General features: G+C 36.2%; 1 protein-coding gene across 1 annotated transcript in view; it reads right to left on the bottom strand.

The window, feature by feature from the left end:
- The window catches only part of ascc3 (activating signal cointegrator 1 complex subunit 3), a 260,436-nt gene that overhangs the window by 191,069 nt on the left and 42,425 nt on the right, over window positions 1–26,942 (bottom strand). The window contains exons 8-9 of the mRNA XM_041251261.1: window positions 7,470–7,670; window positions 6,898–7,038 (exon numbers count right to left, since the gene is read on the bottom strand). Of these exons, the coding sequence (XP_041107195.1) occupies window positions 6,898–7,038; window positions 7,470–7,670 (342 nt within the window). The remainder of the gene's footprint in view (window positions 1–6,897; window positions 7,039–7,469; window positions 7,671–26,942) is intronic.

Genomic DNA, 26,942 nt, shown 5'->3' with positions numbered 1-26,942 from the left:
AACTGTATAAACTTGTCTATAAACACTTAATATTTCATTATATGATACGTGTACTTATATAAACTGATAATCATAAGCGAATTGCATTCAAAAATTTAATTTTTAAATTGAAATGTAAATCTTGTCAATTTCAATGAAATGGTCACCCAAAGCAAGGGGATTTCAGTCTGAAGCCCAAGTCAGTTAAAAGTCTGAAATGTGTTTAACAGTGTTAGAACACTGGCCTAAGTATAAAAGTGTCTTTGTTAGATGTTCTCCAAATTAACTAGCGTGTTACCTAATTAACCTTTTGTCACCAATTATTGTTAACAGGTGAGGGTCCATGATTACTATAAATATAGGTAGCATAGGCACAAGTTTGTCATGCCTGAAAGTAAGAGAGCAGAAAATGGCAAAATACGCTCAGTTAAGCAAAGAAAAAAGACAGTCTGTAATTACTTTAAGAAATACAGGTCAATCTTTAAAACAAATCGCAAGAACTTTGCAAGTGTCTGTAACTGCTGTTGCCAAGACCATCAAACAATTAAGAAACTAGCACTCATGAGAACCGAACAAGGTCAGGCAGGACAAGGGTGACCTCAGAATCAGAGAACAAGTTAATTCGAGTCACAAGTCTGCGAAATCGGCGATTAACTGCCCCTGAAATACAAGCTCAGCTAAATGTGCTACTAGAGGTACAGATGTTTCAACATCAACTGTTCAGAGGAGATTGCGTGAAGCTGGCCTAACTGGAAGAATTGCTGCAAAGAAACCATTGTTAAGAGTGCAGAATAGGAGGAAGAGACTTGCCTGCCAAAAAACAGAGAAACTGGACGTTTGAGGAGTGGAAGTTGGTCTTATGGACCAATGAGTCAAAATTTGAAATATTTGGGTCCAACCGCCGAGTATTTGTAAGACGCAGAGAGGGTGAGAGCATGGGTTCTGCATGTGTGGTTCCTACTGTCAAGCATGGAGGAGGCAGTGTCATGGTCTGGGGTTGGTTTGCTGGTGACAGAGTTGGTGATCTTTACCAAGTCCATGGCAAGCTCAACCAGCATGGCTATCATAGCATACTTCAGAGGCATGCCATTCCATCAGGATTACGGCTAGTTGGGCAGTCCTTCATTCTTCAGCAAGATAATGACCCAAAACACACCTCAAAGTTGTGCAAGAACTATCTGGCGAAGAATGAAAGTGAAGGACAACTCAATCTAATGATCTGGCCTGCCAAGTCTCCAGACCTCAATCCCATGAACTTGTATGGGACGAACTGGACAGGAGTCAAAGCAAAGCTACCCACAAGTGCCCTAAAGCTCTGGGAATTGTTGCAGAAGACCTGAGAAGACATGATGGGTCCTGCTGAAACTTGTTAACCGAATGCCTCATGTTTGTGAGGCTGTTATTAAGGCAAAGGGTGGCTATTTTGAGGAATCCAAGATATGTATACAATGTAAAACATTGTCAGTTATGAAAAAAACCTAGTTTCCAATATATATATATATATATATATATATATAATATATATATATATATATATATACACACATATATATATAGATTATATGATAGATACACATACACCACACACACACACACACACACAATGAATATAATTTAATTAATACAGAATATAAACATACTAAGTTAACAACTACCTAGCCTAAGTTTATTTAATCATTTCTGTAATCTAGTAGTGGTTTCTGTTACACATCGCTGATACTAGTGCAAAACGAGGGTCAAACCAATGTTCGTGTTGGGGTGTGTGTTTTCATGAATGTCGTCTTTCTGGAGTGCCCCTGAATGCCTTTTAATTTGTTTGTTTTTTAAACCATTTAAATGCAAAACCACAACAAAACATGTATACAGGCTTTTTTTTTTTCTAATTATTTGTCCTGCGGTTACCTTTAATTTCTCTGCACGCACTACTACTTTGTATATGAATATGTGACTGTAAACATCTAACACTAGTACGTACAATACTCTTTCTAATAAATGTGTTATGATTTTGAATATGCATTTCTTAGGGTCGGTATTATTGTCGCTGCTTGCGCCCCGACACCTCTTTCTTTACAAATTAAGCAGTGTGTGCATGTGTTAGGTCTTGTCAGTGTTTCAGATTGCAAGAGAACAGTCTGCCGTTCCCATGAGAACAATCTGTTGATTGACAGGTTTGAAAGTTGTACTTGCACAATCTCTTTGGTTGTGTGAAAGGGTTATGACAGCATTACACCGGCATAGATTATTCAACTTCATGCTGTGTGAAAGAGTATTTTACACACTCGTTAAAACGTTTCTAAGACGGCACAGTAGCTGCATTTCTGTGTGAAAATAGTATAAGAGAACATGTAGTCCACAGAGAGATTTGTCCTTCTGGTAACCTTTAAAAGGCACACTTCCATGCAACCATGATGTATTACCTGTACATACATTAAGACCTGAACAGAGATCAGAGGCACTAAATCATCATTCAACATCCATGAACCTTGTACATGCACCTCTAAAGGAATAGTAGATTGCATTAACTGCAAAAAATGGAACAAACTGTACATTGGACAAACTAAAAAGCATTTAGCAGACCTCACTGTGGAACATTTATGAAGCATTCATAGCAACACCACTACATTTCAACAATGATAATCACACTGCTGAGGACATCACCATCTGTAGGATCAGTGAGTCCTAAAGGAACAAACGCTGCTTGTAAACAAAGGGAATGCGAGTTTATTGGATATGACCGAGCATATGATAAATAACCCAAGCTAAAAGAAGAACAATGATTAAGATGACATGTATTTTAATGAGTAGGTTCTAAGAATTATTGAAGGGTAAATGTTTCTGATCCCAGACTGAATGTATGATGAGATTGTCTTTAGAGTGGTGCTGTTTTTAGAGATATACAATTACTGCTGCCTGTTTCTGGTCATCTTGCCAGAACACTCTTCTAAAAGAGGCATCAGCCTCAATAGGTTTTCTCCTGGTTAAAGAATGAATGAATGAATGAATGAATGAATGAAACCTTCAACCTAGGAACTTTGGAAGTGTGCGCTGCAACTGACTTTTTAAATCATCACTTAGAACGCGCTGACAAGTTGCTAAAAATATATATTAAGAATCACACACATACAGTACAGTGAACCTCTAGTTACACAAGTATACAATATACTGTCAGGTGTGATCTACAGTTTTTTTTTTTTTTTGTCGGTTTATTTTTGTTGTTTTTAAATACCAAACCCACTCATGCATTATCCTATAAACTCTGTATAATCTTTAATACTGGTTGACTATAAACCGGTAGTCAAGGCAGCCACAAATTAGGGAAAACAGCAGACTCCAACGATAAGAAATTCTACAAGTATAAACAGGTCAGTAATTCTTGGGAAACAATGAGTCCAATGGTTTATATGATGTGAGCATGTTCAGGTCATCACAACCACCAATGAACAATTGTTCCATCCCCTTCTACACCTTTCCCTCAGACCTTCATCTTTGTGCTTATTTTAGTCCCCAAACAAGATGATTATTATTCACTAATGTGTGGAAACATTTCTCTACAAAATCATAATGGAGGGTAAACTGCCCCTGCAATCAAAAATGGGATTTAATACTTGTTTTGAGGGGCGGGGAGGCAGACCGGATACATATTATGCAGTTCTAAAAAGAAATACAATGTAACATAACACTATAAGCTGTTTAATTTGCATAGCCTGATGAATGTCTTCATTTTTTTCTTTTATAAAAGACTGGGGTATTTCTCTTCAGCTTTATCCAGAGTTACCTCTTTGTTTTGTAGTACAAATACAAAACAAAGTCTGCTGCTTTGAAAATACACCTTATTACATCAAAGCACCCTTGACTGAGAACAGAACAGCACATAGCTGTAAATAACTTCCATGAAAACAACATCATTGATCAAGATAAGAAAATGCTTTTCAATGTGATTTTTGAACCTGATAACATCAAGGAGCACTTCATGACATATGGTCTCCAGTCCAGAAAAAAAAAAGAAAACTGACTTAGCAAAAACATAGTTTGTTTATTAAATGACAGGAAAAAGGTCTATAGTAATAATTAAAACAAATACATAAAGTGAGAATCGTTAAATTATTGTAAAGCTAAGACATATGTTATTGCGTTTATGTCTATAGTTCACATGGCCTTGCACAAGTAAGCTTCCAGTGTTGTTACAAATGATTTCTTCACTTACCTAAAAAGTGTTTTAAAAAAATGTTGAAACAAAACCACTTTTAGAATAAGTAGGCTATCCCGCTGCAGTCGCTTGTCTCTACTAATAAATTGAGACATTGACATTGTCGCTGAAAGTTTCCTCCAAAACCATTGTCAAAATACAGTAAGCCGTTCACACTAAAATAGACATTTTACTAAATATTACACTTAGTAGAATAGGACGATAAAACGTTTAATGTAGCATTGATTGGGAAACCTTATAATAACATTATAATAAAGTTGTATGACTTTTAAAAAATAAAAGATAAATGACGCTTCATTAGCAGTTAAGATAATAGCCTTCATACAAGTTATATTGCTAAACGTGTGTATCTTCACCTAACTATTCTCCTGCTCTTTGCAGTACTTTTTTTCTATTTGTTCTTTCTGTGTCTGGGAAGTTGCATTATGTTTATGTTTTAGCTAGCAGACCTGAGGAAAGCGAATGCGAGTCTGGGGTGCAATGCTACCCCAGGGCACCGCGTGGTTTCCACTCCAGTGCTTCACTTTACAGACTAAGGCAAGATCGAAGGTATGTTTTATTTTTTATTTTATTAAAAAAACAAACAAAAAAAACCCAATACATCATCATTATCATCATAATAATAATAACAGTAAGAATAATAATAATAATTATTATTATTATTTGGCCTTAGAACCAAAGCACTGTAAAAAAAAAAAAAAAAAATAATAATATAATAATAATAATAATAATAATACAAAAGAATGTAAAAGGTCCCAGACCCTAAAATAATCTTTGTTAAATTCTGATTTACAGAATGTGTAATTAATTGACACTGGCGCCATAGTGTAAAGGAAATGACATCTCTAAACACCATGGTGGTATAGTGGCACCTCTCGTGATTTGTATGCATGAAGTAAAAGTGGAAGCATTCGTTTTAGGTTGTAAAGTGGCAGTATTGATGAATTATGTATTGTTAAGCTTTCTGAGATAAACAGTGGCCTCAAAACATTTCATTTGTACCAGACTTTTTTTTATTTACTTCCTTGTATCTTGGAATACATGAAATTACAATAAACAAATTCAAGTGTGTGTACAGTACGTGTTTATGTTTTTAACGTACTCATTTATATTTAAAATGTGCATGCATTAAGAGTTATATAACAGAACACTCGCCCTTTATAATTCAGATCACAATTATTTTAACTATTAATAAAACAAGACCAAATTCAGATAAAAGAAACAGTTAAAATCATTATATAAATCATTGGTCATACTCAAATTATAGAAAAAAGAAATACAAACTAAAACAGCTGACTTCCTACGGCACTTGGTCTGCTTAAAACCCATTTGTAATGAAGTACAGAAAACTAGTGGCCCATAAGTATCAAACTCGTAGCACAACATCAAAGCATATCTGAAGTACTTTGATACTGAACACTACAATAATCCATAATGTTTAGGCATTACTCAGCTGAAGCGTGCATTTAATTTCTGGTGTAAACCCAGGTGACTTTACGTCTTCCAGCCTGCTCTCTCAAAAGAAGGTGAAATAAAGAATACATGAAGAAACGCATTAACTGGGGAGTTTGACAGTTCGACAGTCAATCAACAAGCATGTAGAATAAGTGTCCAAGAGGGGATCTGGCCTGCACACACACATTGACACTGGTTGGTACAGTTCCAAGTAAGTGATCACTCTAAGTCTACTGTACAAGCTGCTGTCAGCTGTCTGGGACTCAATTGAAAGTGACTTCTCTAATAGCTGGATGGAAATCCTCCCATGTTGCACTGTGCAAAAAGTTGGTAATGATATGATAGAAAAAATAAATTCATAGACTCCCCCCTTGCCAAACAGCTAGACTGAAAATCAGTTTACCTACTTAGGATAAATAACGTAAAAATTAAGAAAAAAAACAAATTCAGTTGTTCCAGAAGTATAAGCTCAAAAAGACACACACCTGGCCATGTAGCATCTACAGCAGGGGACTTCAACCCTGGTCCTGGAGAGCTACATGGTCGCAGTTCTCAGTTACTTAATTGAACCAATTATTGGCTTAATTAGTCAAGATTAACATGTTCCAGATCTTTAGCCATCGATGATGTAAAGACACCTACAAAGCCTGCAGGATTGGGGCTGTCCAGGACCAGGCTTGAAGACCCCTGATCTACAGTTTATACCAGTGTTAAATGTAGGCACATGTTTTGCTTTTACCCCTTTTTTCAGAATCACTGTTGTATCACCAAAATGACCCCATTCTGTCAAATTCTTTGGGCTGCTAAAGCTACTGTGATCTTTTTTCGGTACAGGAGATTGCATCTACTTACTCCTTTGTAAATTAACTGCAACAGTGCCGAATGAAACTATAACAATAGTTACAAGTCACTGAAGAAGGATGTGCTTAAAACATACACAAGTTAAATTGGAAAAGTACATTACGCTTCCTAAGAGAGCAACACATTTAGTGTTGAGAAATGTGCTAATCCTTGGGGAAATCAATTATTCAAAAAAGTTTTTGACTGTAGGCATACGTTTTACCAGATCATGCAAACTAAATCCACAAGTGAACAGCACTCAACGCCATATCAAAATATACAGAATAAAGCAATACACATATCCATTTAATAAGAAAACAGAAAAATGTAAAAGCAGAAACAGACAAACAGTAGGGGGGAAAAAAGGACAAAAGCCTGCTGTGAGCAATGGCAGCTTTCCCGGTATGTGGATTTACCTGTGTCCGTAGGATTTCACCTTTAGTCAGCTGCATGTCACCGGTCAGCTCCTTCACAGCGATACCCAGTGGCTCCAGACGCTTGCTGAAGTAATTTGTCATCTCAGCAGCCAAGGCCTTCATAGGGGCAACGTACACAATCTGTGGCGAAAGGACACTTGGTTGATAAATGAGTAAACCCCACAATATAATTTGTTCCTTGGCAACGAGTACAAATCACAATTTATTGTGAAATATGATGCAGACCACTTAGAATGAAAAACATTAATAGTGATATATGGAAAGTGGTTATCATTGTTGGCTATGTTGGGAACTGTTTAAAGGACAATGGATTTTGTTTGCAACGGCCCAGTGTTTTGAAAATTGGAGCTGCATTGAAAGTGAATACGTTTATTTTTATTTTTTTTAATGTTTTCCATGTAGTTAACAAAACTTTTCTGGTCATAATGAACTGAAACAAGCAGTGTTACTGCTCTTGAAGAAGAGCCTGCCTCCACATATTGGTTGTAAACCATGTAATGGTCTTCATTTTAAAATGATGAAAGCATTATTTTGGTTCGTTAAATTTCTACCTTAAACTCATCCTTTTTGATAACTCCTTGTTGAATATGCTGCCGTATTTCATGCAAAACAGTTAGCATGGCAATATTAGTTTTCCCAGCTCCAGTGGGTGCACAGATCAGCATGTTCTCATTTGTGTTGTAGGCCGTCTCAAACACTATAGACTGGATTCTGTTCAGTCGTTTCATCCCTTTGAAAACCAGCTGTCCAATCTGAAAAAAATTAATAAAAACACAAATACAGATTTTCTAGAAGATGAAATAGGTTCATGGCTATACATTTGCATTTACATTTCACCTGGAAGTGCTTTCTTGCTTGTTTGGATAATACTCTAAGTAAAGAAAAAGCTACTGATCTGGAAAGAAGTTACTAAAGGGTAGTATTTCCATCTTGCTTATTACTATTGACTAAGTCTTCTGAACAGCACTTTTTAATTGAGAGCAACAAAATAGAAGAGTGAGAATTACTGGTCTTTTATATTTGTCAGTTTAAATCATGTTTACTGCAAAAACTGCACCCTCAAGAGTTAAATTTAAAAAAGCAAGCAGCGCACATGATACACAAGAAAAGTAAACCAAACTTTTAAATTCCTTTTATTTATCTACTTGACACCAAATTTCCATTTCCTTTTCTTAATGCAAAATACTTTTCTCCTTTCCCCACTAATTATTATATTTTGTGACTTATCTTAATTGCCTTTTGTATCATTAAGTGAACAATTATAGAATTGCAGGGTGTACTTTTCAGAGCAGAGTTCATGTAATCAACACACAGTATAACACTGCTGCCTACGGGGCTATAATAAGAGAAAGAGAAAGTAAGCACAATATTGTCAATATTCATTAGGAACTCGTTCAGCCACCATAATTGGCAGTTAATTAAGGTCATGCATCGAAACCAAAAAAAAAAAAAAACACACATTGAAATTCTTAATTGAAAGTGATGTTTCAAGACATATTTCTAACACATTTACAAGAATTACAGTGCAAACCATATACTATTACATTGTAAAACATAGTAACAAGGATATTAGAAGTAGGACTTGAGGTTTTCAGGTTTTATTTTTGATCACATGACATCCCCTTAAAACTAACTGAGACAACTCTGTTTCCTAATCAAACTCAGAAAAAGCTGTTAAACACTGAACAATGTCACTTATTTTTACCTTCATATCCTGACTGAGGCAGAATCTGTTTCGTCTTATTTTTATTTCAGACAGCAGTGACAAATTATGTTAATTGCTCATCCCTGATCCTAATTGCATTTCATTCTTGCACTCGCCTAGTTTACTGTTGTGCTTTTATTATTTTCACTCATTTAAGAGTTGTCCTGACAGATTTTCTTTTCAGCATAAAATACACAGTATGGAGTGTACACTGATAGCAAGTGCATCATTTCAAGTCTTTTTGATTTGTACCAAAGAAAAATCTTAAAAATCAAGTTTGTAATGAATAGTTTTCTCTACTATGATGCAGAGATGGCTTATTAACTACTGACTAACAATTTTCAGGGAGGTTGAGAATTGAAAAATAAAAAGCCCTAATTACAAGAGATGGTTTATATAAACAAATTCACCAACTTATAATGGCATTTTTAGCAATTCAGTACCTTTACCTGTAATAGCTTACTCAACATTAGTTGGTCAAGCAGTAAAACAGCTAATACAGTAAAAAAAAAAAAAAAACCCCACAGATATACATTAAAAAAAAAAAAAAAGAAAAAAAAAAAACAGGGATATATAGTAAAAAAAAAAACAGATATACAGTAGCGTGTCTCAAAATTGAAGCCAACATCTGCAATATTGCTTGTCCACGATAAGAAAATTGACAGTAATTTTAAAAAGCACGATCTACCAAATCAAAGCTGGCAAGAAAAACGTGAAATGTCAGCAATGCATCAGCTATATTAAATCTGGCAAGTGAGAAGTTTCTATAACCTTGAAAATATGAAGTCTGTACCTAATGGTTTATAATGTAGGTTTTGTGATTTTAGTTACTCTTTTTTTTTTTTTTTTTTATTATTTACAACATCCTTCTGTCTCGGAATACAAAAAATGACAAAAAACAAATTCAAGTCTGTGTGTACAGTACATGTTTATCTTAAATGCAATGCCATGGCACAGGCAATGTCCATGCCACTACTTATTCCACAAGTAACAGAAATAGTGAGTGGTTTACCCATGTATAAGTACTGTATGCCTTTTAATCTAAACTGTTACCAAGTTTTGGCATTCTGTTATTAGAAAAGCTGCCCTAGGTTCCATAAAAAACATCTCTACAGCTTGTACTTCTACTAACCAGAGATTTCAAATCCGAAACAACATATCTCAGAATGCAAGTGGTCTCAGAAGCTCAGATGGGAACACCACCATGCACAAAAAAATGCAGCAGAGTGGTTGAGGGTGTCAAAGTGTTATTAATGCATCAGAGGACAAGTTTATTAGTGTCCACTTAAGCATATGAAGCTGAAGGACACCACAGATTTCTGCTCAGCTGTAAATGACAAAGTAAAAGCCCTGACAGGCAGTTGTTAGGAGACTTGGTGAAGACAATCTAAATAGTTGCCGGGTTGTAACAAAAAAATAAAGAAAAAGAAAAAAATAAACCTACCCAGTTCTCTTTGGAGAAATCCTACAGAGATTAAAGGATTACAACAAAGGGATACCAATTGTGGACTTAAGAGCAGCATTAACATTAAAACGGAGTAAATGATCATGTTGAAAGTGTTTTTAGATAAAACAGGAAAAAAAGTCAAATGCTTAGCAAATTTTTTTGCAGCATTTGTTTGTACTACACCAGTAATGTAATTAATAACTCCCATCCAGTGTAGAACATGAATGCCCTTGTATGTATGAAAAATGTACATAAACATGCAGAGATTCTCCTCAAATTTGGAGAAGGGTGTGCCTTACAAAAATACAAAAAATTGGGCATCTATTATACTAAACGTGTCTGTATACAGCAGAAACCTTCAAAACGGTTGACCTCAGTATGTAGCCATATTAAGCCTGAGGTCAATATTATTGTCACCAAATAATTTCATTCAGCATACAACCCTGCAAATATCGGCTCAGCATCTCAAATGGTATGTGATAGAAGGATTGGAGAGTGTCATGGCACAAGCTTAAAATTACAAAACCTATGATCAACCTTGACCAAGATAATAGCAAAATACAGATGTGTACCAAGCCAAGGAGGCCAAAGAGTTTCCATAACATTGAAAATATCAAATTGTTAGTGATATGTATTGACAGTTGAAATAGCAGATATGGATTATAAAACTGATATGAGCTCTCCTCCCAGAGATGCTTAATTGTCAGGTAAAAATAGTTTACTGCATTGGACTGTCGTTAGACTAACATTGACAGCATTATGTTACTTAAAATATTACAGGAGAGAGCCTCAAAAAAAAAAAAAAAAAAATCATAGAGTAACTATTAAACCAAAGCTACTCTTCCTTCTGATTTTTTTGTTTTGTTTTCCACCCACAAAGGAGTCGAAATGCTCCGTGCTGTCTGAGTATATTTCATAACTTTCCCACCTTTCCTTAAGCCATTTACAAAATAAATGTTACATTTTCACAGAATGAAAACAGCATTGTAATAAACTGTAATAGAAAAGCACATACAATTTATTATCCAGCAAATGTAGGCAGGAGCAGAACTTCTGTATGGAATGAAAAGAGCAGAGACGAGCAAATGATTTCACTGCACAGCAGTACATATTAAATTATAGCAAATGTTTTCACTGCACAGCAGTACACACTAAATTCCAGAAGCAGCAGAATCTAAAAGGTTATTAATGGAAGTGTCAACTGAAAATGGAAATCAAAGGCAAACAGTAGCCAGGGACATGGGCAAAAGGCAAGCAGCTCGGCTGTTACATTTTGAACCTAACAGTGACATTATATGAAAAAACAACTATAATTAAACATGGTTTCACAAATGTTTACACATAGGATGGTAAACAGCATAAAGATGCATTTCAACCAAAAGAAGCCAAGATCCTCTTATGAATGAATGAATTTGTGAAAATCATCGGAACAAAGCAATTGGTTTAAAATCATCAACATCACAAACAGTGCATTAATTCACAAATCTATGGGGAAGTTGCTGTATATGAGGAAGCATTCTAGTTTGTTTTTTTTTGCCCTTAATATACCTTAAGTAGATGCATAAACCATGAGGCCTAAATGTCATGCCAGAATTGTTGTACTGAATTTAGCATAGCTAAGGTCCCAAATTAAAGCTTTTTACCCTGGTGTAAAAGCCCCCCCTGCCTTTTTTTTTTTTAGGAGGGGGGCGGGTAACATTTACATGATCCCGATGTTATATAGGGTTTGAAATCCACTTAAGTGGTTTTTTGATAGTTTAGTTATGGAGTGGGTTTTCCCTTCAATCATAACTTCAAACACACTAAACAGTACATACAGAATATTCTGGAGAATAAACAAAACGTGTTGGCACTACAGTATGCTTGCACACAATATAAGTTTTTAGATTTTACTGTATGACTAAAGGAAAAGAGAGAGACAGCATACTACACACTAGAAACATATTAGATTTAAATGAAAGTTGAAACAGTTTGAAATGCTGGTTATAAAATGGATTTCAGGAACAGATTAATGAAGAGCTGTTAGATAAAAGCATGCTTTAAATCAGCATTGTGCCAAACTTCTCTCTTTAAGCAGCAGCGACAATTCCCAAAGAAACATCTCACCAGGTGCTTTTCAGCAGCTGGTACCCATCGTTGTTTACCATTTACAAGTGCTCCCATCAGACCTGCAACCATTTTGAACTTACAATAGTTAGCACAACACAAGCACATTTATTATCTGCACTGCAGCAGAAACGCCACATGAAATTTCAAAAGGGGACAAAATTCTTTACGGCATGCAAATGAGGATGTGATTTTAAATGAGTTCCCAGGTTACTGCCCTAGATTTGTCTATCACCTATTTTTAGAACCTCAATAAAATTATCCTCGCACCAGCTTAACAGGTACAATCCCTCATTCATAATACACTTTAAAACCTGACCCAGGGCAGGCTGTCACTTGAAGAATATTTTTTTGTTCACCCTAGTCAATCAATTTTATGTCAGGTGAGTTGTGGGAGTTTATTTTTTGTATTATTTATTATTTTGTTTTTAAATTCAACAAAAGCCCTCCTTTCCATTCCAACAGTCACTCATATGGGCTGTAACGAGGGGTGATAGTTTCAGTTTAACTTCCTAAGCGATTAAACTTTGGCATATCGGGAATGTTTGTAACCAATCAGAAAAGATACGAAAGTACTGCTACATGTACCAGTATTTGTTTATAAGACTTTATATGTACAGCATGTAGGTGGTGTATATGGTAGACTGTGAAGAAATATTGAATATGAAATAATTACAGTAAATTGGACTGCACCGTACACTTACTACTACAGTTAACACTGCGTATTTTTGACAACAATGCATGGTTAATATTGAAACTTTTGAACTAATACACCAATATGCACCGGTGTCTCTAATATTAAACTATTGTACTAGTGCCACAATGGGATTACTACAGCCACAGTTATGTCTCACACAAACATAACTGTCAACAACCCGATTTATTTTTTCAGGATTTACAGCATTCAGGTCCTGTTGCTAGGTAGAAACACAAAACCACTGTTCTAATTAGAAGTTTTAATTTGTTACTCTCAATTTTGAATGTTAAAATGCAAGGTTTCAGACTCCTTACTGACCTCCTCTCGACCAGACGCATGTATGTGGAGGGGGGGGAATTGCAGTTAAAGTTATCAATTTTCGGAATATGAAAACATCACAGCTATACAGCTTCACTGTTTACACAACAGCTGTCACTCTATGAATTCCAACCCTCCCAAGCCATTGATTTGTATGCATTCTGACTGAATCTGCCCCTGGGATCCGCAGCAAACAGCTATTGGCTAGAAAGTCGAGTAAACATATCAAGTCTTCCATTCGTTGCAAGTACAATGCTATAATAATGCAGGTGACTTTGAGACTGGATAAAGTAAGACAGTAAGAACAAAAAAAAGAAAATGCTTCTCAGCAGGTTTGAAGTTGCACGTTGTTGAATCTGCCTGAAATACATGGTAATCACAATACTGAAAAAACAGTATGTACTTTGGGTGACTTTAACACATACTGTAACTTGTTCTACATGTCAGTGCAACACAGTGGTACACTTGTAAAGTATGTTTATGGTTATGCTTCTGATTAAAAAAGCAAAATGAATATATTTGTACTGCACCATATGCAACACTAAAATGTTTTGTTTACCGGTTACTAAATGATGCACTGTTTATTGTTTTTTTGCTTTTTTTTTATTGATGCAAGCAGCACTGTTTAATACTTGACTTTTAAATTTGAATTAATACAACTGATTTGTAAAAGCCAATGCAGCTGGAACTATGTATGATGTAGGAACTGATGTCTAAGTATGGTTTTGGAAAGAAATGTTCAGTAAAGAAATGATTTTGCGCTTGGTTAATTATTTTAATTTTAGAAATTTTGAAAACAGTAGTTTCTAGTAGTTTAACTAAAAACGAAAAATAACATTGTAAAAATATTAATGGAATAAAATTGCTTTAAAAACAAGGGTTATTTCGAAACTAAACCTGCATATCTTTCTTTATTTATTGGTGTTGAGCATGTAGAAATGTGGCCTACCAGTGAATCTGTAAATCTTGCAATAGAGGGAGCACTTTACTTTAATTATACAAAATATTTTAAATCAGTATAATCTTCCAAAACACAACCTCAACTTTCTTTCTTCGTGTGTTGTGCCCACGAGGAAAATGTCTTATCTTGTTTGATTACAGCAAATAAGCTCCTCCTAATCAATACAGAGCTACTGTAATGATGAATGGCAACCACAATAAATTAAGAATTCAATGAAGCTAATAATACTATAGTTTTGATGATAAATGACAGTAAGCAGTGGGTCTGTCAGTCTTGCGATATTCTGAAATCAATATGTAAACAGAAAGAAAAAGAAAAAAAGTGTTCCTAGGTGACTAATATATCACAGGACTGTTTCATCTCCATGACAATTACCCTACACCAAATTACCCTTTTGTCCATATGTCAAAGTCAATAAAAAGAGAGAGAGTTAAATAACCAACTGTAAAGACGAAAACACATATTTTACTTGACTGGTACTACCAGAATCACTCAGGTTTTGGTGGTGGTTGAAGGTCAGTAACCCTATTACGGCTCCAGACTGCGATTATAACGGTCACCAAAGTGACCTAAAAAAAAACAAAAAAAAAAAAAACTATTTTTTGGTGTTATGGGCCATTGGCACCTGGATGACAAAAAATGCTGCCTCTCCCTTTACAAACATGTCAGTATTTATGAAATGTGCTATGATGCCATGATGACATCACATGTTTTGAGCTGAAGTGTGAGAACGACAGTAACAATCTGATTAGATACAAATGCCTAAAAGTCCAAAGGTGCTGTATTAACACCAGCAGAATATGGTAACCCCAGTTCCATCCAACAGTTATGAGGCTTTTCAAATGTGTGTGAGTATTGTCGTGTAAAAACACTGCTTAAAATAAACAGTAACATTCAAGAAATTCAGAACAAGAACGTAAAACTAAAAAAAGATTCAGGTTTGTGTGTTGCACGCGTGCCATTAACAAAATACCCTGTACAATTAAAATAAAGAAAATTATAATGAAGAGTTGAAATGCAGCAAATTGGTCAACAATTAAAACAAAAACACAGAAGTGAAAAGGTTACTGAAAAAAAAAAAAATGCACCCAATATAGTTCAAAACACATTTTGAGAACCATCGTGAAATGTTTACAGCAGCCTTGTAGCTCGCCAAGACTAAACCACAAAGATGGGAATTGCCCTCTGGGTGACGCACAAAGTCTTTGGCAGAGTTAAGATTTAAAATCCGGATCTCCAGGTAGAAGCATTTAATGGTTCATTTCACTGCCAACATGTTCTCTAGACAGCTCTGTGATTAGTATGCACTTCAGCAAGGCATCACAATATAATTTATTTAACAACTGCTAAATAAGTCTTTATTAGACAGAGAAGTCACCAAGACGCTGACCCATTAATTTTTCGTATTTAATTGGCAGTGGCAGCCCTGACTTTGTTTTATTCATGTGGTCCTCGACAAGTGTGAAATCTGGCCACACTACTTTATTATGAAAGTCTTGACAATTGGATATTGAATTGCAAATACAGTAATATTATTCACTTATAAAACTGCACACTGATTGGTGACTCCTCTCTGATTGACATATTAAATGACAGTCTCAATTCTTCAGCACATGAACTTAGCCCCTTTGGTTTTAATGATTTAGTGTTGTGTTTTTGCCTGCTTATTTACTAGTTTTTACATAGGCCATTTTTTAACCCTGCTGCCACAGTTACAATCAACTATCAGAACTCATTGACAAATAAAAAAAATTAAAAAAGTACTAAGCAGTAATTGCCCTGTGCCTGTTCTGAAATCCTCTATATATCTTGCATGTAAACAAGTTTCAAGTTGGAATCAGGTTGGGGGCTCAATGATATTCAAGCGCATAAGTTCAGAAGCACCGATTCACCCAGTCCCAGTTGCTTTTCGATTTACAAGAATCAGCTACAAAATTACTGAAATGCTTGTGCATGTAAACGTGGTGCTCCCCCCCCCTTTTTTGTTTAAATAAATACAAAAAAAGTAATAATGCTTACCCAACTGTACAGCTGTATATAAAGGCTATAATTCCATCAAGGTGTTCTAGTGTCCTGGTTGAACCTCAAGAATGAAGCTGGACTTGAGACCTTTTCTCTGTGTTAAATGGATCTGACAAGACTTCAGATCAGGATGTATCATCAAGTATCATCAAAAGCTTTCAACCAGTTAAGCACAGTACTTATGCAGCACTTTTTTTTTTTTTTTTTTTTTGCTGTTTTGCCATTGTTATACTATTCATTAACCATAGATTACCCTGGTTTGCCATAATATGCTTTCCCATACCTCACTGTTCTTTATAAGGCTCATCTATGCTTTACATTTACTTTATTACATCTTGCTACGTTTTTATGGTAAACTTTTATAAGGCATTACTAACATTAAAACTATGCAACTGTTACATAAGGACATACACAACTCAGGAGGGGTCCAGAGTCATCCAATTAAAGCGCTGTTGCTGGGAGCGCAGGATGAGTCACACAGCTTGGATGGCGCCAGTTCGCGTCCAGGCTGTGCAGAGGCTGAACTTTGCTGGGGAATCTGAAGGTGGGGATGGGAAACTAGCAGGGATTGATTCTCCTCATCGTACAACAGCAAACCTACTGGCCAGAGACACCGAGCACATTCTGAGTGGATAAAAAGCAGGGCTGATCTCTGTTCTCAAGGATCAGTAGCCTGACCACCTCTGCTCTGGATTACTCTGCGTAAAAGCGATTCTAGCCTTAGGCTTGTGAGATCGGAGGACACTGACAAGCCCTCAGAATGTCTGTGCTCTTGACATTCCAAATTGGGGGAAAAATAAATAAAAATAATATTAAAATAAAAAAAATAAAAAAGTAATACACTCTGTGTAACTAAGGACACAGACACACACACACAAAAAAAATTCAAATCAGATTTCAAGGCTCTGTGGAAATGCATGCTTACTTTTCTACATAAATATACTGCTTTCTTTAGCTCCCATAATCAAAGTATGGGACAGATGTAACCTATTCATAGATTAATCTGTTCCAAAATGATTGGTTATACACATGCTTGTATCATACAGCAAACTGGCCTCTGTTTTTTCTCGCTAACTTTCTCATACACACACACATGCACACGCACATGCAGCAGGCTTTCACTTTAGTACTTTTTCACATTAAATTCAAGGTTAAAAGCTGAGCTCAGTCAATTATATCAATTTAGCATCAGCAGTAAAACTGAAAGTACAATGGTATCAAAGAAATGTCATTTCCAACAGAACCTCTGTTTTATGTACGTATTCAACATGTATTTTAAAAATAAAAATTTCCAGAAAAGTTTATTGCAGGCCTTTGCATTTTTAAAAGCAACTTTAATTTTAAAACCATTCTTATAAGCCAGTGACTTCTACATACAGGAACAGACTAGAAGTGGGAGACTTTGTGAACAAAAACTGATCTTTCTGTAGGCATAGCAAATGTAAAAGACACTGTCTCAAAGTGTCTATGGTTCACTGAAGTTTCCATAACCAGCAGTATGGCAGCTCATAGGTCAAAGTGAAGGGCATAGTTTCCGTAATGCTAAAATTGTGAAGTCATCATGCATAACATTATAAGCAGCTGAAGTAGCAGCAGGTAGATTCACTTGTTCAGAGACTCAAAAACAAACATACCCATATTTTTATTAGTGAGTACAATTGTAAAATGTAACTTAGTAAAAAGAGCAAATGATTTCCCTCATAACTTCACCTAATTTGTCTATGGAGCTTGACCCACAGCTTCATGTTTTAGCACCTAAACACGTTTATTTCTAGAGATAACTGGAGAGTTTAATAGTAAGACAGACCCCTGACTCAGCCCAGTAATTCATTAGCTAAAAAGGGGTACCAATAAATCCACCACTTTTGTCGGCACATACACCAATAAAAGGCATACAGAAGCTGTGATGTCTTTGTTTCCCATTAAAGACTTCAATAAATACAATTTATGCACAAAAACTGGTCGTCTTTTTGGCTTGAGTTTGCAGCCATTACTATTTAAACCCATTATAATAAATATCAGCTTTAACCCAGTTTCTGGAAAACGTTATCAATAGAATTAAAAAATAATAAAATCCCCTTGTATAACCCCTCTTTCCTTAACCCTTTAAGGACCATGACAGTGTAACATGATCATACTGCATGGTCAATCTGAGTCCGTGATTGGGTAAACACGACCACCATACTTTGCAGTACAGCTTGTTAACATCATTGGATGAGAGAGAGATTGAATTTCAGTGCCTGCTTGTTTGTTTTTGTACAATGTCTTGTAATTTGCCCAAACATCAATATTTTTCAACACAACTTTCAGGAAGTATTGTAAGGTCCCTCGGGTCATGGAATAACATTTTTCTTTTTCTATCTCTAAGCAGAATAATTAATAATAAAAAATACTTTAAAACATTATAAAATGAATATATATATATATATTATATATATATATATATATATATATATATATATATATATATATATATATATATATATACACACACAAAAAATATAAACGCAACATGCAACAATTTCAAAGATTTTACTGAGTTACAGTTCATATAAGGAAATCAGTCAATTGAAATAAATTTGTTAGGCTGTAATCTATGGATTTCACATGACTGGGAATACAGATATGCATCTGTTGGTCACAGATACCTAAAAAATAAAAAGGTAGGGGCGTGGATCAGAAACCAGTCAGTATCTTGTTTGACCACCATTTGCCTCATGCAGCACCACACATCTCCTTCGCATAGAGTTGATCAGGCTGTTGATTGTGGCCTGTGGAATGTTGTCCCACTCCTCGTCAATGGCTGTGCGAAGTTCATGAATATTGACGGGAACTGGAACACGCTGTCGTGCACGTCAATCCAGAGCATCCCAAACATGCTCAATGGGTGACATGTTTGGTGAGTATGCAGGCCATGGAAGACCTGGGACATTTTCAGCTTCCAGGAACTTTGTACAGATCCTTGCGATACAGGGCCGTGCTTTATATTGCTGGAACATGAGGTGATGGCGGCGGATGAATGGCATGACTGGGCCTCAGGATCTCGTCACGGTATCTCTGTGCATTCAAATTGCCATCGATAAAATGCAATTGTGTTCACTGTCCGTAGCTTATGCCTGCCCATACCATAACCCCACCGCCACCATGGGGCACTCTGTTCACAACACTGACATCAGTAAACTGCTCGCCAACATGATGCCATATACGCTGTCTGCCATCTGCCCGGTACAGTTGAAACCGGGATTCATCTGTGAAGAGCACACTTTTCCAGCATGCCAGTGGCCACTGAAGGTGAACATTTGCCCACTGAAGTCGGTTACAACGGCGAACTGCAGTCAGGTCAAGACCCTAGTGAGGACTACGAGCACGCAGATGAGCTTCCCTGAGACTGTTTCTGGAGAATTTATTTGTGCAGAAATTCTTTGGTTGTGCAAACCCACAGTTTCATCAGCTTTCCAAGTGGCTGGTCTCAGACGATCCCACATGTGAAGAAGCTGGATGTGGAGGTCCTGGGCTGGCGTGGTTACACGTTGTCTGCAGTTGTGAGGCTGGTTGGACGTACCGCCAAATTCTCTTAAACGACGTTGGAGGCAGCTTATGGTAGAGAAATGAAGATTCAATTCTCTGGCAACAGCTCTGGCCAATTGCACGCTCCCTCAAAACTTGAGACATCTGTGGCATTGTGATGTGTAACAAAACTGCACATTTTAGAGTGGCCTTTTATTGTCCCTAGCACAAGGTGCACCTGTGTAATGATCATGCTATTTAATCAGCTTCTTGATATGCCACACCTGTCAGGTGGATGTATTATCTTGGCAAAGGAGAACTGTCCACTAACAGGGATGTAAACAAATTCGTGCACAAAATTTGAGAGAAATAAGCTTTTTGTGCATGTGGAAAATTCCTGGGATCTTTTGTTTCAGCTCATGAAACATGGAACAAACACTTTACATGTTGCGTTTATATTTTTGTTCAGTGTATATATATATATATATATATATATATATATATATATATATATATATATATATATAGTGTTGAAAAAAAAAAACTGTGTTTCGTTTTTTTTGTAACATTCTAAATACTACATGAATGTTCAAGGGGGTCACAAGACTGTTTTTATAAAAAAAAAAAAAAAAAAAGGACATCAATATCAAGATGCTACTGTAAAAAAAAAAAACAGCATTTTTAAGAAGACAGTCAACTACAACCAAAAAAACCTGGTCCTGAGGGAGCATCCCACTGAAAAACACTTGGTTCTTAAAGGGTTAAAGATGGAATGAATTGCCGTCTACTAACTTCAGTAATTGATTGGGTTCCTAAAGCTACAGCTTTCCGTAATGTAAATGAAATAGACTGTCAAGTATGACTGCTTTCAAACATAAGAATAGATAGAATAGTAATAGTTTAATGTAGTCAAATGCATCAAGTCTACATGCTTTAATATACAACAAACCAACACTTCAGTCACCTGACTTTCATGGTTCATATTAAATCAGTTTGATATCACCTATTTCTGGTACTTCTAAAATCTTCAAGAGGTACAGTAAATTAGTTTAGAAAAGCTCAGGATTGAGAAAATAAATAGGAAAAACAGCTAAGATTAGGTTGCTCAAGGGTACATTTATGAAAGCCACAAACTATGTTAAAAACAAAAGGTCAGAAAGGCTTTTTATTGATTTGGTAATAATTCCAATGCATTATGCTAAGAAAATCAGCCTTCTTATTTGGATCATTAATTGTCTACTGTAAGTAACAGCAAAAGGAAATTGCACAAAACAAATAAATCCTGGCTTGAGCATCCACTTAACGTAAAAGGTAGAGCAATTCATCACTTCATCTTTTGAGTACCCCCACTGTCTAGAGCTAAACACAAAATAAGTACAGAATGTTGGTTTTATTGCGTGCCACTAAAACTGCTTATAACGAATGAGATTTTAGAATCACACCTTATCTTAAAAGGAAGCAGAAAATCAAACAATTGAATGACTAGTGATGAAATAAAATCTGTAAGTGCATCTGAATGTTGGAAAAAAAACACACTTTGAACTATAAAACTTACATGCATTTATTTCATTTCTACAAGTAACTAAAACTGCAATTGTCTAACAAAAACTCTTTACTTCGCATTTATCGTGGACTTCATTACCTAGGGTAACATTGGGTAGTCCAGGATTAGTGCTAATTGGGTTCTGTAAAACCTTAAGTTAAAATGCTTTTTAATCTTTAACTTTAATCATGTTGAAAGTGGCTTTCTTAGGCACTTTTTAAAAACCTTACTCTTGTTCTGGGAGCAATTCAAGCTTTACTAACATTTCCATTACTTGCTGCTGCTGCTGCTGCCTCTTGGGTACTATACAAGCTAAACATGTTTTTTTTGTTTTGTTTTGTTTTTAAATACAAGTGTGTTTTAGTCCTAGGCCAGAACTCCCAAAGTGATTTTGTAACTCCAGCACTGAGACTACCTTCAGGACATTTCAAATCTTCTATCTGAATGTATTACTTCTGTACACTTGTTTTAATAAAAATCTCTCCCAACTGCATTGCCACTTTCTCAGTTTCAATACCAGCAGCAATCAACAGAGAAACTTATTTACATGGACGCTTCCAGCAATATTCCATTCTGAAGGGAAGCTCCAAAAGAAAGTTCCAGCCATAGTAAAATTGCTTAACTGTGAACTACACTACCGGTCAAAAGTTTTAGAACACCCCCATTTTTTACAGTTTTTATTGAAATTTAAGCAGTTCAAGTCCAGTGAATAACCTGAAATGGTACAAGAGGTTAAAAAAAAGTTTAGGTTACCAAAAACTGAAAAATAATGTACATTTCAGAGTTATACAAAACAGCTGTTCTGCAGCAATGGAAGTAAATTAAGCCTTGAAAGTTGATGCTAACAATTCCTACAGGTGTCCCAACTTTTGATTACTTACAAACCCTCTGTCTGTATAAAAGCAGTGTTGGAACAGACTGTGTTACTACACCCTCTTAAGTATTATTTGGACAGTATTGTACTGCAGGAAGTAGTATATTGCTATCATAATGGCGAGACAAAGGCAATTAACAAAGGAAGACAGACAGACCATTATAACCCTTAAAAGTGTAGGTCTTTCATTTAGAGAAAGTGCAAAGAAAGCCAAGGTGGCAGTGAGTACAGTTTCCTACACCATCAAAAGGCACTTGGAAACTGGAGGAAACTCTGACAGGAAGAGGTCTGGCAGACCCAAAGCCACAACAGAATCAGAAGACAAGTTTCTGCGAGTCAACAGCTTGCGTGATAAGCGGCTCACAGGACAACAGCTTCAAGCACAGCTTAACACTTCGACTTAAGACTTCGAGCTACAGGTTTGTCAGGTCGAGTGGCAGTAAGAAAGCCATTGCTAAGATGGCAAAATAAAAAGAAGAGGCTTGTCTGGGCCATGAAGCACCGCCAGTGGACTACTGAAGACTGGAAGAAGGTCTTATGGACCGATTAATCAATTTGAAATCTTCGGTTCATCAAGCAAGGTTTTTGTACGCCGTCGAGTAGACGAAAGGATGGTTCCTCGGTGTGTGACATCAACTGTCAAACATGGAGTAGGAAGCGTGATGGTCTGGGGTTCTTTTGCTGGATCCAGAGTCGGCGACTTGCACAGAGTGAGTGGCACCCTGAACCAAAACGGCTACCACAGTATTTTGCAGCACCATGCAATACCCTCTGGTATTCGTCTAGTTGGTCAGGGATTCATCCTACAGCAAGATAATGACCCAAAATATACCTCCAGGCTATGTCAGAACTGCCTTAGAAGAAAAGAACAAGACAGTAGGCTTCAAATCATGGAATGGCCAGCACAGTCTCCGGACTTAAACCCCATCAAGCTGGTTTGGGATGAACTGGACAGAAGGGTGAAAGCAAAGCAACCTACAAGTGCAACACATTTGTGGGAACTTCTGCAACAGTGCTGGGAAGAACTTTCTGAACAATATTTGATTTCCATTGTAGAAAGAATGCCACGAGTGTGTTAGGCTGTTATATCTGCAAAAGGTGGCTACTTTGAGGAGTCAAAAATTTAGATTAAATTTTGTTAAACAAAACGATTCCATGATTTCTTTTGTATCTCCAATTGTTTATTTGTTCTATGCTTTAATTTCAGAGTACACTGAGACATTAAACTGCGTAAATTTCAATAAAAACTGGAAAAATGGAGGTGTTCGAAAACTTTTGACCGGTAGCGTATATTGAAATTATTACAATTGAGTATAAAAACGAAAATTCCATCTAGGAATTCCACACGAGGCATGGGGCATATACAAAACCAGTTTATGGCTCTGCTGTTTTAAGTTACCTTTTCAAGTGCTGAAACAAATCTGGAGTACTGAGTCTAACACAATATTTAGTATGTTAACCTTTGGCTGTGCCAATGGATTCCAATTACCCAGACAAGTTTAACCAACACACACCTCATCTAAACCAGGGTGTTGCAGTACACATTATATGTACCATATACATGAAACACAAATCTCAGGGTTTTGACTTTAGCTGAACTGTTGAAAAAGCAGTAAACCAACATGAGAAGATAGGCCAATTGAACACTGGCCTCATGCCCAGATAGAGATATGTGTGTATGCAGCATGCTCAGACCTTTCCATATAATTCAAGTGCACTAACCTTAAAAAAACATTATGCAACCTGATGGTTATTCACATTTTATTGAAAATGAAAACTCTCTACTTGAATTTATAAATTTACTGTCATGGTGTAATTCTTCAGAAAATACAAAAGTACATTATTTCCTTATGAAATATGGATGGAAAATAAGGTCTGAATATTCCAAGGAGATGAAAAACAATGCTAGTGTATGAAGTGTCATTTAAAGAACTATCATTATATTTTCCACCTATGTGAACACATAGTATGACTATGCATGACAGGGCACAAATGCTTTTTTGTAAACCGCCTGCACACATACCATTTGGAAAATGGCACACTAAGTTTGTGATGTACACACAATCCTTTTATCATGCTCCATATAATCTATTATTATCTGCAATGTAAATGCAGCACACGCATATTTATACGGTTTGTCTCTTGTAGAGACAAGTGACCAGTGATAAGCAAAAAGACAGCAGCTATAGCAAACAATCTAGTCTGGGAATCGCAGCCGACAGGCTGGCTGTCACTTACTGCCCTCCTGGGCTACTCAACTGGGGGGGGGGGGTTGTCAACAGAAAAAAAAAAAAGTGGTGGGTGTCAACAGAAAAAAAAAAAAAATCTAAAAAGCTCACCTATGAGCTGTAGTCAAGGTGAAGAAATGGGAGTAATGTTCTTTGAAGTATAACCCAGTCTGGTTATCTTCAATCTTCTTACCTTGTATGAATGTTCCCAGACCTGTTTATTTCTGATCACCATAGCATAATAACCGAAGGCCTGTTAATGTACTTGTCAGCTTACTAAAGCAGCAAGAAATATAGAATATTGGGACTGCTCAAGAAAAGCCCAGATCAGGGATGTCTGTGAAAGTAATCTTGGGACAGATAATTATTCAGTAGGTAAGAGTCCTGTATTAGAACTAAAGCTACTGCTTTTCTTTAAAAAGTTCAGAAGATAGGAGGAGACAACTGACTGGCAACTGTTTGGTCCTAAGATACAACTGGACTTTTAAAGACACTTTAAACAAAATCAAAAACATCTCATGGGTTGATGGGTTCAGTTTGGGTGATCTCAGGCAAAAAAAGTTAGACTGCTGCAAACTACAGAAAATCTTAAAAAAAAAAAAAAAAAAAAAAAAAAAAAAAAAAAGAAAAAACTGCATGCAATGGTTAAAAACCACTCAAAGTCCTTTGCTAACTGGTACTGAATTGAAACAAAAGGCAAGCAGGAGTTTTAATTCTGGTTGTAAAACACAAAGATTCAACATTCATTATTTCATTCATGCTATTCAATGGAGTGGTTAGGGCTGCTGCCTCACAGGTCTAGGGTCCTGGGTTCAATTCCGGCCTCAGGGGTCTGTGTGTGTGGTTTGCATGTTCTCCCCATGTTCGCGTGGGTTTTCTCAGAGTTTTCCGGTTTCCTCCCTCAGTCCAAAGAAATGCTGGCTAGGTGAATTGGCCTGTCTAAATTAGTTTGCCCTGCGATGGACAGGCATCCCATTTAGGGTGTAGTCCAGCCATTCGCAACTGTGTCTGCTGGGTTAGGCTCTGGATGGATGGATGGATGAATGGATAAATGGATGTTCAATGGAGGTGTTTAGGAAGCAATTTGTTTTTAATTCGATTGTTCTACTTATTTAATTATGTGTAGATGACTGAACTATAACAGATATTTCGCATAGCTCAATTTGAACACAGTTCCAAACCACTGCAGTACCCAGCCCTACAGCTACAGTGTCAGTACAGGAAATGGTGGCATGTCATAAAACTAGAATTACATTCAGAATTATACAACATACAAAATTGAAAAGTACATTAGATTATAGTAACAGATTTTTTTTAATGTATTTTTTCTTACAATCTTGGTTTCCTCTTTTCCCGAAATCTGCTGATTTAAACTTAACTTTTCTTTTAGACTGCATCAACGAAAACTTTTTTTTTTTTTAATGCAAAGTGTTATTTATGATACTAGCTCTAAGGGAGACACATTAGAATGTGTATCACAGTAGTAGTGCAATTACATGCATATCTGGCTCCTTGCTGAGGAGCTTTTTATATTTTGTTACATTGGCCCTTAAGCAGCCCAGTGTCTGCTTTGCTGCATGAGTAGGTGCTGAATCTTGCTGAAAAGCCTAATCTGTGTACTTAAGTAACATCTGTCATAGAAGTACTACAAACACCACCAAGACGTGTACCGCATAGTTCTCAGCATTAACTGTGACATTACTCTAAATGAAAACTAGAGGTCTTTGGTAACTAAAGTCCAAACTATGTTCCCTTCTGGAAACCTGTCCTCTTCTAAGCAAAATAGTTTCTGTGAGACCACTCATCCTTGCAGCATTTAATCAGTCAATGCAGAAGAAAATCATGTCTCTTTGCCCACAACTAGTCTAACATGTATACACCTCAACTCTCACAAGTTCCGAGTGGCAGTGGTGGGTGTTCTAACCAGGACAGGATTCCATTTATACTTCTGATTATATCTTCCATTAAAGTTGAACAACTTTAACAACAAGAAATAAATACCATACCTTTCAGAATATAAAGCGCACACTTATACACATTTTAGAAGCATTGTGGCACATTACACACAGGATACCTGAGTGCAGTTCACATTTGCATCATAAGGTATATGAGCACACAACACCAACTGCTTAAGCAGAATCCGTATGCACCCCAATATAGGCACAAGAGCAATACAAGTAAAATAAAAAAAAACTATTTCATTTATGTCTTTTTTTTTTTTTTTTTTTTTGTAAATGCCTACTCATGGAAGTCAGCAGCTACTTCAAGGCAGAGTCAAGCTTTTTAGAGAATTAGTTCAGATTCCTGCCAATGAAAAAAGTGGCATGAATCTGGGATCCACTGCCGTGTTGGAAATTTTTTGTTTAGAACCCCAAATTGAATGAAGTTAAGATTCAGATTAAACCTGAAATTAGAATCTATACCAAATAATAAGTGAACTTTAACTGCTGGTTTCACAAACCCAGAGATGCCAACACTTGTCAACAAAACAGCACCTACCAAGCAAAATTAGTCAGGACGGTAAAATAGGGTCTGTGAAACCTGATGCAAGTATCCAGTCAAATAAAGTTGAGGTAAAATATTTATTTAGTTTCAAGTGAAATGTATTTTTTCTTA

Source organism: Polyodon spathula, chromosome 5, assembly GCF_017654505.1.
Source record: "Polyodon spathula isolate WHYD16114869_AA chromosome 5, ASM1765450v1, whole genome shotgun sequence".
In the NCBI taxonomy this organism is placed as follows: domain Eukaryota; kingdom Metazoa; phylum Chordata; class Actinopteri; order Acipenseriformes; family Polyodontidae; genus Polyodon; species Polyodon spathula.
This window is presented reverse-complemented; position numbering and strand designations above follow the sequence as displayed.